The sequence below is a fragment of the Westerdykella ornata genome (genome assembly GCF_010094085.1).
Source record: "Westerdykella ornata strain CBS 379.55 unplaced genomic scaffold EI97scaffold_3, whole genome shotgun sequence".
NCBI lineage: Eukaryota > Fungi > Ascomycota > Dothideomycetes > Pleosporales > Sporormiaceae > Westerdykella > Westerdykella ornata.
This window is the reverse complement of record NW_022986853.1, coordinates 1,117,075-1,129,825: the sequence shown is the minus strand read 5'-3', so window position 1 is coordinate 1,129,825 and position 12,751 is coordinate 1,117,075. Positions and strand designations below refer to the sequence as shown.

At 52.4% G+C, this 12,751-nt stretch overlaps 6 protein-coding genes across 6 annotated transcripts; 2 read left to right on the top strand and 4 right to left on the bottom strand.

The window, feature by feature from the left end:
- The first annotated feature begins 450 nt into the window (after nucleotides 1-450).
- EI97DRAFT_180204 (uncharacterized protein) lies at nucleotides 451-1,000 on the top strand. The gene has a single exon (XM_033793500.1). It carries the CDS (start codon nucleotides 578-580, stop codon nucleotides 953-955), a length of 378 nt encoding a protein of 125 aa, XP_033657104.1. The 5' UTR covers nucleotides 451-577; the 3' UTR covers nucleotides 956-1,000.
- Nucleotides 1,001-3,031: 2,031 nt separating this feature from the next.
- Nucleotides 3,032-3,859, top strand: EI97DRAFT_180183 (uncharacterized protein). Its single transcript, XM_033793499.1, has one exon. The coding sequence runs from the start codon at nucleotides 3,127-3,129 to the stop codon at nucleotides 3,760-3,762; it is 636 nt and encodes a 211-aa protein (XP_033657103.1). The 5' UTR covers nucleotides 3,032-3,126; the 3' UTR covers nucleotides 3,763-3,859.
- Nucleotides 3,860-4,911: 1,052 nt separating this feature from the next.
- On the bottom strand, nucleotides 4,912-5,843 carry EI97DRAFT_180180 (uncharacterized protein). The gene is made up of 3 exons (XM_033793498.1): nucleotides 5,293-5,843; nucleotides 5,085-5,237; nucleotides 4,912-5,032 (listed from the first exon to the last, which is right to left on the bottom strand). Exons 1-3 carry the CDS (start codon nucleotides 5,625-5,627, stop codon nucleotides 4,948-4,950), a joined length of 573 nt encoding a protein of 190 aa, XP_033657102.1. The 5' UTR covers nucleotides 5,628-5,843; the 3' UTR covers nucleotides 4,912-4,947.
- On the bottom strand, nucleotides 5,844-6,622 carry EI97DRAFT_180179 (uncharacterized protein). The gene has a single exon (XM_033793497.1). The coding sequence runs from the start codon at nucleotides 6,379-6,381 to the stop codon at nucleotides 6,061-6,063; it is 321 nt and encodes a 106-aa protein (XP_033657101.1). The 5' UTR covers nucleotides 6,382-6,622; the 3' UTR covers nucleotides 5,844-6,060.
- Nucleotides 6,623-7,318: 696 nt separating this feature from the next.
- On the bottom strand, nucleotides 7,319-10,339 carry EI97DRAFT_412679 (AAA-domain-containing protein). Its single transcript, XM_033796768.1, has 4 exons — nucleotides 9,821-10,339; nucleotides 9,454-9,772; nucleotides 7,871-9,406; nucleotides 7,319-7,815 (listed from the first exon to the last, which is right to left on the bottom strand). Exons 1-4 carry the CDS (start codon nucleotides 10,108-10,110, stop codon nucleotides 7,483-7,485), a joined length of 2,478 nt encoding a protein of 825 aa, XP_033657100.1. The 5' UTR covers nucleotides 10,111-10,339; the 3' UTR covers nucleotides 7,319-7,482.
- Nucleotides 10,340-10,551: 212 nt separating this feature from the next.
- On the bottom strand, nucleotides 10,552-12,526 carry EI97DRAFT_498987 (TFIID-18kDa-domain-containing protein). Its single transcript, XM_033802581.1, has 2 exons — nucleotides 11,045-12,526; nucleotides 10,552-10,997 (listed from the first exon to the last, which is right to left on the bottom strand). Exons 1-2 carry the CDS (start codon nucleotides 12,035-12,037, stop codon nucleotides 10,992-10,994), a joined length of 999 nt encoding a protein of 332 aa, XP_033657099.1. The 5' UTR covers nucleotides 12,038-12,526; the 3' UTR covers nucleotides 10,552-10,991.
- Between the last annotated feature and the right edge of the window lie 225 nt (nucleotides 12,527-12,751).

Below are 12,751 nucleotides of genomic sequence, written 5' to 3'. Positions count from 1 at the left end.
CAAAGCGCCGTGGCCACTTCGTGCCAGCAGGTTTTCTGGCCATTTCTGATGCGAAATTTCGTATCATATTAAGCGTAGGAGGTAGCCCACGAGAGCTAAGTGTCTGAATATATTGTACAAGGGTTTTTTCCTGGGCGTTGTCGAGTAATCGCTGATTTTCAAACCGGGTTGCCATTGAGCCAGTAATCCCTCGTGCGCGCCGCGACAGAGTTGAGCGATTAACGCCAAATTTTTTGGCAATTTGCGCATAATTAACATCTTCTGGAGAGTCTAGGGATTTGATAGCTGCAAGAGCTGCTTCAATAGCTGCCATATTGGTAGAGATATCGTGTGTTGAAGATTTTGTGATTTTGGTGGAGAGCGTGCATTTGGTGGGAACGTGCACTTGCTGACCTAATACGTTAATCTAATCTAATCAGGCCAACGACCAGCACATGCATATGCATATGAAGCCTCCGTCCAATGTTTTGATTTCGCAATCCACGCGTGCAAACCCACTAAAGTAGAATTGCACTGGATCATAGTATTCCGGTCGACACCATGACGGCCCCAAAAAAGAATCGAGTCGGCTCGCCGCATGAAAAAAGAAGAACACCGTGTAATCAATACATCACATTCACATGATAGCTTGTTACTACTCCTCGCATCTTGCATGCTACTCCTCGCGTCATACACATATGACAGCAATGTCGTAAAAGGGGAAGAACTAGCCGAAATGTCTCCTTTAGTGAAAGGAAAACGCTTTGCGGACCGAATTGGAACGAACGGGTGCGCAATCTTTGGGTCAGCCTGCGCCGTAAATCGCACGTGGGGGAGAAAGTCCTGTCCACGAGTGCAATACAAAAACCCCGGCCCCCTCACCCTGCAACCCCTCAAGTGTTCTTTTCAGGTTCATCAACGAGGGGACGGGGTAGTTACCAAGTGGTCAACCCACGACTTACCTCTCAGAGTGTAAACACTCGTCATCGGAGTCTAGGGATCACGGGGGGCCCATTCCTACCTTTCAATGTACTTGATCACATCTTTCCAGAACCCCGATACCCCTTACGTCCATCGATGATACTGTGTAGAGTCGATGTTGTAGCGTGGGTGCTGTGGGACGCTGAGGGAGAGTGCGGGTCTTTGAAAGCCGTAGGGTGGCGGTTCCGCGGTAACTGTTGGACTGGTGATGATATCGAGCTTGCGGCTGCGACGCCAGATTCTCATCGTCTGGACGGAAGTCTCGGGCGGGAGGGTATGGCGGCGGTCGATAAGTCGAGCTGAAGTCCAAGCTGCGGGAAGATGCATATGAGGATTGGAATGAACACGTGGGAAGAGCTGGCAATCCATGAGGAAGTGTTGGATGAAGGGAAGTGCGATGAAGGGAGGTGGGATCAGGAAGAGATGGATGAAGAAGAGATGGATGGAGAAGAGAAGGATGAAGAAGAGTGGGATGAAGAAGAGTGGGATGAAGAAGAGTGTGATGAAGGAGAGTTGGAGATGAACGACTGAAGACGGGCTACTTATTTTGTGTGCTTTGCACCTGCACTCTATGCGCAACTTCGCACTTACGGCACACGGTGAGAGCCTGGCAAAGTACCGACAGCAATGCTACAAAGCGGCAAGTACTTCATGTCGCACTTCTACACTTCAATGGTTTTAGTATTTTATTCGAACGTCGTACAGACTCCTTTTGCCTTCCTCACACTTACGCCTTCCTTCCGCCGTGCCACCAGGACCTGCCCACGGCTCTTGTATGTCTATGATATTAGGTAACTTTCACTCGGCCAGTCAACTATCGAGGGAGGGAGCACCGACCTAGGCTCTTAGTTAAACCTTGGGCGAAGGCAGAGGGAGACGAAGGCAGAGGGAGACCAAGGGAGAGGTTAAGGAAGCGCAGAGCGTGCCATCGATTGTCCGATGAATATGTCGTGGCTGGAGCGACAGTTGACGTTGGTTCCATCGCCAGCAGAAACAGAGAGTCGAAGCTAAACACTCGACAGAGACCGGAGATATAATCAACACCTAGCCTACTATCTCATATCCGCCCTTATCGTACATGCCCCGCGAGCAAGTTTGGATAGCAACCTAGCACACAATGGCCCGGCATTATCTGCAGTGTTTCCATTCGTCCCTTCCAGGTTCCAGCAATGCTTGGCCCGAAGAGGGATATCTCACGCGCAGCCTCAAAGGGCTGCTCCTTAAAGGGCTGCTCCTCAAAGGGCTGCTCCGCTTTCGGATCCGAGTGACCGTTACTGCCATCCACCTCTTCAGTTGATTTGAGAGGCCACAGAGTGATGTTCTCTTCGGCCTGCGCTACTAGCTCACTAGTAGCATCTACGTCGCACGTCCCAAGCTCTGAATTAACCATTTCACCATCGGCAGGTTCAACGGTTACCGTCAGCTCATCTTCACCCTCGACTAGGACCTCGTTTACGCCCCGTCAATGGCACCTTTTTTGGCCTTGTTCCTTTTCTTCTTTTTTTTGCAGATAAAGCCCACTGCCATAGATCGCCCTCCTTAGCTGCGAATTTGGGCTCTAGCGTATGCTTACGCACGGTTTCTAGTTCTACGTCTACGACGATGAGATATTCACTGGTAGAAACCTTTTGAACAAGTCCTCGTGTGGGACACTCCAGTGCAGGGTGCAGGATCGCCAGCAGGATAGTCTTCTGCAAGACAAGAATCTTCTTTCGAGATTGCTTCGTCAGTAAATGACTCTTCTACCAGTTCATTAACAGGTAGATCAAGAAACTTCAAGCCTGCACTCTTAAGAAGTCTTTACAGCAGGCGCACTCTCCGCGCTGAGCATGCGCTCGAACTTGTCGCTGTAGAGCCCTACCAAACCCTTCGCCAGCGCTCTAGCCAGACCGACATCGTTAACGCAGCTGAAAAAGTCGTTTCCCGCAAATACCGTGCAATACTCTTCCTCTTAAACCTCGAACTTACAGTTTAACTTCTGGATAAGTGCTTGTAGCACCCCTGTCTACTTACGTAATCAACATTTGAACCACCTCTCACCAGTCTCTCCAGCTTTCCCCACATCCCAATTGCAGCCAATTGCAAACCAAAGCACCGCACAACTTGCGTCTCCAAATAACACCATAATCCAGTCTCCCTCACCGACAATCCCAACTCCCAGCCAAGATGGAAGAAGAACAACCCCCCGACCTCGCCGCCACAATGGGCTTCACCTCCTTCGGCAGCGCGAGCACCGCCAAGAAACGTCGACACTCGCAGACGAACAACAGCCCGCCAACCTCCAATTCCACCGGCGCGAATTCCCTGCGCCTAGGCGTAAGACCAAAACTCACCGAGGAAAGAAAAGAAAGAGGAGAACAAGAAGAAGAAACCAACGTGATCCAAACCACCGAAACCGATCACCCCAAAGGAAACGGAAAAGCAATCGCAAAAGCGAAAAACATCCCAGCGACATCCCTAGCAGAATTCCTCTCCCGCGGCCAGGCATTACCAGATAAACCGGCTACTCCATCGCATTCCTTCCCATCTACGACATCATCCGCCATTCAATCCCAGCAACCCCATCATCCTAACCCTCACCAATCCACCACAACCCCCTCGTCAACAGAAACAATCTCCTTCGGCGGTCACGCACTCACCAGAGCCGACCTCGACGCCTTGCGCCAAGGCGTCCGTGATGAAAAGGGGGACGTGGCGTTTTTCCTGCCGAGTTTCGTCGAGGAGAATCCGTGGGCGGGGTTGAATGGTAAGGCCCAGGTTCAGGGTCAGACCCAGGTTGCTGCTGGGTGGGGAAGGGGTTGAGGTGGGGAGTGAGAGGAACCGGCAGGTTTCTTTTTTCCTTTGTGACAGAGGGAGAATGAGGAGAGGAGCCGCAACTCTATGATTATTTGACTTCGACGATTGAGCTCACGAGCCATGCCCGCCATGGAGGCTGATCCGAGGGTGACGACTTCCCTTCCCATTGAAGCCGCCATCCATTTACTACCCCGACCCAGTTCATGAAAAGGGAGGTTGAATTGCTGAACCAGCCGAACTACTCCAGTGGTCACTTAAATCACTGTAGAAAAGTCGGGGAATTGATGCGCATAAAGATGGTCGGAATATACATGGATACGAATAAGTGGTCACATGATCATATCTAACTACCGCCTTGTGACAAGGGAGAAACCCGCGCAGGTGGGCCATGGAGGACAAAGGACTTAGAGAGGAGCAAGCAGGGTGATGATACCAGACAAAAGCTTGATTACCTATCCCCACTGCCCGATGAAACCAGTATCAAAAGCGTCAAATGTTCATTTCATTCATTACAAGCACAGTAGGCCGTTAACTACCGTAACCATGCCCAAAAAGAGGACAACGCCGCCCAGCCACGCCGTACAAGCTTGCCGCTCCAGAAACAAGAGGCCTCGTGATATCCATCCCTAGTACACTCCACGACAGAGGAGCCGGAAGTCCACGTAGAGCTCCCCGTAAACCCAACGCAACCCCCCGGGAGCGTGGCTTCTTCACCCCTCCTCCCATTCGCTCGCCCACATCCTCATTCTAGCAAATGAGGTTACGTCCCAAAATGTTTAGTAGTCTGCATGAAGCCGCTTTCGACCTCTGGGACCGTCCCCGAGCCCATCCGCTCACTGTCACGTACATAAGCGAGTACCTGCAGCGGGAGTACCCGCGCTCGCCCTGTCCCGCGCCTAAGGAAAGGAGAAAAAGCAAGATAGCGTGCCCAGGAAGCGCTGAAGCGCTAAAGCGGCGAGAGACGAAGGAAGGGGGAAGCCAACCGGCGGAAAGGAACCGGGGCAGTGGTTTCTGGAAATCTCCAGAGATATGGATCTGCAAATCGAAACCAAAAACTAGAAAAATGGAAGGTAATAATTCAGGAACAGGAGGAGGACAAGGGTACCGCCAAGACTTTTAGAGAAGGCAGCCAAGGCCGTCTGTAGGAGAGAACATAGCCATCGATACTGCCGATATCTCGGCCGCCATGACCTAGTAGTCGACGGGAGCCGGATACTTCTGCTGAGCAGCTCTGTACTGCTCCGGATACTTGCGTGCGGCTCGCTCGTTGAGGGCGCTGCCAAACTGTCAGATCTGCTCCTTTGGGCGACGAGTTCAGGAGCACTTACTTGACACGTTTTTGCGTCCATTGCAAATCTTTCTGTAACTCTTTGGCTGCCCTCATGCCGTCTGCGAAGTCCAAGCGTGCTCCCGCCAACCTGCGCTGAGCAAGCGCTTGCAATTCGAGCAGTTCACGATGCTTGGCATTCAGTTCGCCAGATCTAGATTTTGGTCAGTCACTGTAATCGTGAGTAGACGTCAAGAATCAATACATACGTTTGGGCCTGCTTCACAAGACTGCGATCGAGCGGAGTAGGATCAAATGCACCATTGAGACGACTGCCCATATAGTCCATCAGGTCGACTCCAGCAGCCGAAGCGCTCGACTCGTACTCGCTAGAGCTTCCAGCATAGCTGCTCGAAGTGGCAGAAGGCTCATACGAAGTAATGCCGGACGTTGTCACACTGTCGGCAGCTTCGGGTGGGGATACTGACACGCGGCCATAGCCTTGGTGAGCAGCCCCTGGGTTGTAGTAGCCGGGCTTTTGTGGCATATTGATAGGGAGTGATCCCGCCGGGTATGATGGGTAATAGGCATGCGTTGTAGACATGATGATTCTGATGATCGGGGTGACAAGCGAAAACAGTGGATGACTTATATAGTGACGGGTAGGATGAGTGATAATTGGACTCGGTTAAGTGTAGACAGTAGAGGAGACTTGTGATATGTAGAGACACGGTAGTGACCAAAGTAAATAGGATTTTGAATCTTCGCCGAGAGAATGTTTTGGAGGAAAAGAGAAGACAGAAAGAAACAGATCAAAGCTGCAAAAAGACGGCCTTTTATACGTTTCCATGGACAGGGTGGAGATGCATGTCAACGGGGGATGGCTTCAACCCCCATCTTCCCACTTCCACTCCTCCATATGCAGCCCCGCTTACGCGGTGATGAAAACGCATAGTCAGTCATATGCCGATTCAACCCTTTCCCCCGCCTCTCCGGGTCCAGGCATTGCAAGCAGAGGGGACAAGAGTGATAGCACCCTAGACAATACGCGGCAAACGATCACTATACCCTGGTGGGAAATGGGCTCCGGACCAGCCAATTGGATGACGATACCATAGGAGCTGGGTCAATTGATTCTCGGACCAGCAGCAATGGACACCCGGACAAGATTCCTGTGCCCTGTTGGAGGAAGGGAAGGCATGTTCAGACGAGTACGATTGACAAAAAGGATGGCAGCACGACGGCCAGGGGATAAGGCAGCAGCACAGGATAAGCGCAGCAGACGCGAACCAGAGGAAGCCGGTAAAAGCAGCAGCGGCGGATGCTGTAGGTGCATGGGTAGTCTGCCTGACGGGCATGCTAAGTGTTGTCAAAGTTGATGCGTTGGCTCGACAGCACGCCAGCGCCTTCAAGCATGCAATCTGTCGGAGCCGAGAGGGGCATAGGAAGAACCGGGTTCTGGGCGCTGCCAACCGGAACAGAGTGGCAATCAATTCCGGTGACACCTTAAATTATACTGAAAGGCCAGATTCTGCTGGGGCGACGGCGTCGTGCGGTCAACTGGAAGAGTCGTGAGTTGTGGTGGTGCACGAATTTTGGTCGTCAACCTTGGGAGAAGGATGCGGGGCACGGGCCGCCGGCGGCCAGGGGAGAGGGGAGAGCAGTGAGCCCCGCCATGCGTCATCAGGGGCAGAGATTGGCTGCGGAAGCGAGACAGCAGGGGTGATTGCTTGGCTTCTGATGCCCTACAGTTCCAATGGCGTCCTTCGTCCTTCACTCCGTAGCACTAACTGCCGTACCACCCCTCAAGCCCGTATCCAATGTAAACATCAAAGGCCAGCGTCTGCTGACGAGGCTAGCACCAGCAACACGGAAACACCCAGGAATCGCGCTCAGTGGCGGTGAGAAGGCCGGTCCAGCCCCATGTGACCCTCCAAACAGTTCCCATCAATGGCCAAAGCCGGGACGCCGTCCTACTACTGGAGTACTCCCTCCGCATCATCCGTATGAGGCCGGGGCGTGTTCGCATACGGTATCCGCAACCTTGTTTCCTCCTGTGCAAAGGAACGCCGATTTACTCCCGGAAAGCCACCAGGGCGGTGTCAAGCGTAGTTGTATCGGATATGCTAGAAGTCGGGAGGGCTCTCAGCGCATTCGCTTCATGGTGGCACGTCGACAGCTGGCAGCCACGTGTGGAGGATACCTGTAGGATAATTCCGTAGCACAGCCTAGCCGTCAGCCATGAGCCCAACACAATGGGAAGCCCACCGCCACAAACCGTTCATGAACCCATTTCCATTGTATTGCTCCTTAGCCTATTAGTGCACTACCGTTTGCTGGAAGGATGGATGCAAGCTGCATAGCTCGTACTGGAGCGTAACACCGACGCCCCTCAAGTCTATTGCTAGTCTACTTCCCATGATCCAACGAAATACCGGGGTTCCCCATATCGTATTCTATCAGACCGGGTTCCTGTGCGCTGCAATATGCCGCGACATGATCCTGGCGAATCGTCCCGGGAGGTCCTGATCTTGTTTTGCAGTATTGATGCCTGTCAGAATCTGCTTGATACCGACCCCTATTTCTGCACTTCCCGTAATCTCCTGAATTTCTCCAATTGCACGCTGCAAGTCCTGGTCCGAGAAAGCGCCAGATTCTCGTAATACATGCGCAAGTTCGGCCTGTGTGTTTACGTTTGGCACTGCGATTTCAGCGTCGAACCGGTTGAAGAGATCCAACTGTGTGAGCACTGTTCGCTCCGTAGTGGTAGCAAAGACCAACAACCGACGTCCCTGCGTCCAGTTAGCCAGAATTCGACATAGTTTTAGGACCAGGGATCCAACTCACCTTGGGTGGTGGCTTCTCGAGAAGCACTCTTAGTGCCACCAGGACGCTGGTGCTGAAACGCGGCCCAATGGGCACAAAATCAACCAACATCTCGATGTTGTCGATCACGATCACACTAAGAGGGCTCTTGTATGCGTCTCGGAACGTCTTGTCAAGCTGCTGCACCTTCTGCATGTCGCTGAACCCGACCATGTCCTCGGGTGACACCAGTTTGATGAACGGGAACCCCGAGTCCATGGCCATCTTCGCCGCAAGCGCTGTTTTCCCGCTTCCCGGCGGTCCATGCAAAGCAACAGACAAGATAGGTGTCGAGTCATCTGGCTTCCTGACTTGATTGATATACAGCCTTCCTTCTTCTAGAATGTCATCAATATAGCTCGAGAAGTGGGTAATTCCCCCACGGATGCGCATGCCCAGTTCTTCTTCCGCCACACCAAATAGAGGTTTGACCTCCTCGAGCGCATTCAGGAAGTCCTGTCTGTTCACCTTCATGTTTTCAACATCAGGGTTGATGGCAGCCATCGTGCCAACCTTGATGTGGCGACTGAAGGCAAATGAAGACGCAGCCTTGACGAGACCGCTAATCTCTGCACCGGAGAAGTTCTTGGTGAGCTTGGCCAGTTCCTCAAGGCTGACATCGTTGTCCAAGACATTATTGGCCCGCATCTTCGCCGTGTGAATCTTCAGAATCTGTGCGCGACCATGTTCGTCGGGAAGGGAAATTTCCATGTGAACCTCTAGACGTCCAGCGCGTAGAAGGGCCTCATCGATCATGTCCATGCGATTGGTCATACCGATCAGGAGGATATTGTTAAGCTGGTCGACACCATCCAGTTTTGAGAGCAGTTGATTCACAACGCTGTCTCCAACGCCGGTACCGCCACCGCTGGTACCTCTCTGTTTGCACACAGCATCCAGCTCATCGAAAATGATAATGTGAAGACCACTCTCATCTCCCTTCTCTTTATACTCCTTCTCCGCATCGGCGAACAGCTTACGAATGTTCTCTTCGGACTGGCCCACGTATTTGTTCAATACCTCGGGTCCATTGATAACCTTTGGCTCCCTGGCGTTGAGCATCTTGCCAATCTGACGGGCAATCAGGGTTTTGCCTGTTCCTGGAGGGCCGTATAGAAGGATACCCCTAACGTGCTGGATACCCAGCTTCTCCACCAAGCCAGGGGGAAAGATGCGCGATGCGAAGGCTCTCCGGAAAATGGCACTGAACTCCGTATCCAAACCGCCAATACCCATATCTTCAAATTTGAAACCAGGTTGCACAATCGAATTAGCTGCAGGTCTTCTACTGGAAGCCTTTATCTTTATGTCTGTACGAGCATCTTTGAAGAAGTCGATTTGCGTCTCCGACGTCAAAATTCCCCGTTCGCTGGGATTCGTCGTGGGGTGGGTGGAGTTGGGATCCGGCTTCTCGCCCAAGTTTACCAATTGCACGGTTCTTATCGACAATCTCAGGACAATGTTCTTCACGTCCATAAGCAGCTGTTGACCGGGAGCAAGGATCTGGTTCTGGAAGTTCTACTGGGGTCAGTATTATGGCAGAAACAGAATGCTTGGTTTTGTACCTTCTTGAACTGAGAGGCAAGTTCATCCTGATCGTATGGAGTCTCCGTGGTCTTCCTTGTTGCGAATCCAACTTCCACCTCCATAGATCCCAAGTAGACACCCCCACCTTGACGGAAGAGGTCGTATTGCTCAACGGTGACTACATCCTGTGGACCTAGAGATATGCCTGCCCAATTCCGTTGTGCATCCGTGAGTCCAATCTCGCCCGGCTGGCATCCCTGCGTCGGCCGCGCCGACAAAACGAAGTTGCCATTGATGAGAATCGTGATATCGGAGCCGTCACGGGTCGGTGGGAAATCGTGCGGAGAAACAGCGGCACTGCGAACATGTCAATAGAGTACTTTCTGTATGCCTGAACGACCCTACATATTTCCAAACGCATATGCATTGCCACCAGGGCTCTTGATCGGTCGAAGCTGCATTGCAGGGCCTCCTCTACTCGGAACCGCCACTCTAGCGGGCATTCCTTGACCGCTCGGTCTGGAGCCATATCCAGGTGGAGGTTGCTCTTCGTACCCTCCCATCCTTGTGTCATAGCCTGGATGTCGTTGCGGTGGTGGCTGCTGTTGTGGCGGGGGTCTCCCATATCCATCGGGGCGTTGTGGTGGCCTGGGGGAAGAGCCTGGGAGCCCAGGAAGGCGGTCGCGGTTGAACATGTCTGCGGACAGATCGCTGTCGCCGTACACTTAAATAGAGAAGGCAGGAGGACAGGCAACGGTATACGTCGACGTGAGGCACGAGGAGCGGGGTGAAAGTCGAGGATCAAATGAGTGGAGGAACCCTAGGTCTGGCGAAGTCCAACTCCAAATAGCAGGCTGGATATAAGATTTGTTAACTAAACGACTGTGGCAAGACAGAGGCAAGGTGCTTTATGTTTCAGAGCTGTTCCGAATGTGAGTGAGCTCCAGATGTCAATTAGGAGCACGGACCATCTGGTGAAGGCCGGCCAGGGACCGGCCAGGGGTGAACCAATCCCCGCAAATGGGGCATGCTCTAACTTCGACCAGACTTCTATGATCAGAGTATGCGTTGTTATTGATGTCAAGAGAATCTAAATCAAGAGAATTAGAGATTCATGATGATCACAATACGAAGTTCCCAAAACTTCGCTCACCATATGTGTGTATTGTGACTAGAAGTCATGATTATATTTTGGAAAATGGTGGAAATACAGACGGTTCGCATAAGTGTGCCGGAAAAGAATAGTGAGATAATCATTCATCTCCTCAGTAAGCCGAATGTAAGTCCAAAAACTCTTCTCCGACCGCCTGTCCATGTGGGTATCGAGTTGACCGTATAGAACCAGAAACGCCTCATTAAATCATAGCTACTCCCGAGCAACCGCCAGGGTCTTTCCATCAATCTGTGGGAGATAACAACCGAACCCCAAGCCGTCAGATGCTGTCGTTGACTTCCATCGTAAACTGTCAACTAGGGGCCGATTGACATTCTCCGTTATCCCACTCCGGACATTGGGAGAACAGAGAGTTGTGCGATTTGCGGTCGTTTCGCTGAGAGCATCATCCGAAAACATCCTTTAGATCTGTACTTCTTAGTAAGCGCATCTTGGTCATCACTGGTTCGACTTACAAGCCTGAGTGAAGAGCGAGGGACGGCTCTGGTAAAGTTCAGCATTGCCCTGCTCTTGTTGTTTCCTCGTTGCAGACGTCGGTAGGCCTCCTGGACGTGTGCAGGCTGAATAGGCTCTCGAGCCTCCTCCGGTGGATCAAAAGGCCCACGCTCACGTTTCCGTTTCAAGCGGTTCTGGGATTCCCCGCCGGTCGTCTTCTTGTAGAGGTCTTCCGCAGCCTTCACCTTGAGCGCCTCTTCGGTGAGCGTCTGCACGATCTCGAACGTCAAGAAACCCAGGATATCGATAATGTCGTCGCTGGGCTTTGAGTCCGTGATGAGGCCGAAGCCAGCCCACTCCCTAAAGCGCTTGCCTTTTCGATATGTGAACGAGGCCTGCCGACAGTCGGACCAATGCACGTATTCCTCCCTAGTCATATTCTTCGTACGCTCGTCGGCATTCTTGAGACGCTGGAGTGTGGCAAAATTCATCTCTTCCTCTTCTTCGTCATCCAAGTCGTCCTTGAGCGGGGGCACCTCGTTGAAGAAGGATTGCACTTCCCAAACCAAGTCGACCTTGGCCCTCTTTGCTTTTTTACCGGCTTCTGGACCGGGACCGGCGCCGCTGGCAACAACGCCGACCGCAAGGTCGTCCCCAGCTCCCACATCCGCTCCAGCGTCTCCGCCCTTATCGTCAGAGTCTTTGACGGAGCGCCTGACATCCTTCCATTGCAAGAAGTGCCTCAACCGCGAGATCTTTGCCCGGTCGTGCCGAATCAGCATAAACAGATCGTCGGTTGATATTGATCCAAATCGCGAACCACGGCGGGTAGACAGATTGCTACATTCTCGGAGCATATGCTGGACTTGATCCTGTACAATCGACTCGATGAGGGTAGTCGTTTCTGGGGAGGGTTCGCCAGTTTCGCCCGAGACAAACATCATCTGTATCATTTCAGTTAGTGAAAACCCGTGAGTGTTCGAAACCGGTGATGCCCGGTTCATGGAGGCCATTGTGGTAAAGAGTCTGGTGAGAAGATGTTGGCCAGGAGGCGGGCTGTTGCAAGTGCCACAAGGGAGCCGTGCTTAAAGCTATGGCCCAGAGTTCTATGAGTTGAGATGCAAATGAGGGTAGATAGATGGGAGGCAGCTGGAGGACAACGAGGACCGGGTCGGGGAGGGGAGCGGTGACGCGCCAATATTGAGAGAATTCTACAGTGAAGCGCGAAAAAAAATAATTGCAAATTGCAGACTCAGTGCGGTGAAAGGAGCTTCAAGTGCTGGTGTCGAAACAAGTGAGAGAACAGACAGCCTCCAGGGACAGGGAGGTCATCTCTAAAAGTTTACCCCTATGAAGGGATACATTTCGTATGTACCTGCTGAATCTCGGTGCGATACTTCGCCATCTTATCTCTGTCCGCCATGGCGCCTAGTTATACAACAGTTGTGAAAACCTGGGGAACGCGTTCGGATTTCGCAGGTGTGTGCATAAAGAATACTGCAAATGAGTTCGAAACAATAGACAAGATCAGTCAACTGCTGAAGCAGTAAATGGGGCCGCCAGTCGTCCCAACGTTTGTGCTCCCGTCGGAAGATGTGGTGGTGATGTGATGATGGATGAGCGCTCGGACACGATGCGGCTCAACGACCCCGGTCCCGCGAACCCATCTGGGCACATAGAGCCGCATCACGTGCCTCCCCCCGCCACCTGGGCATTTGATTTTCGTG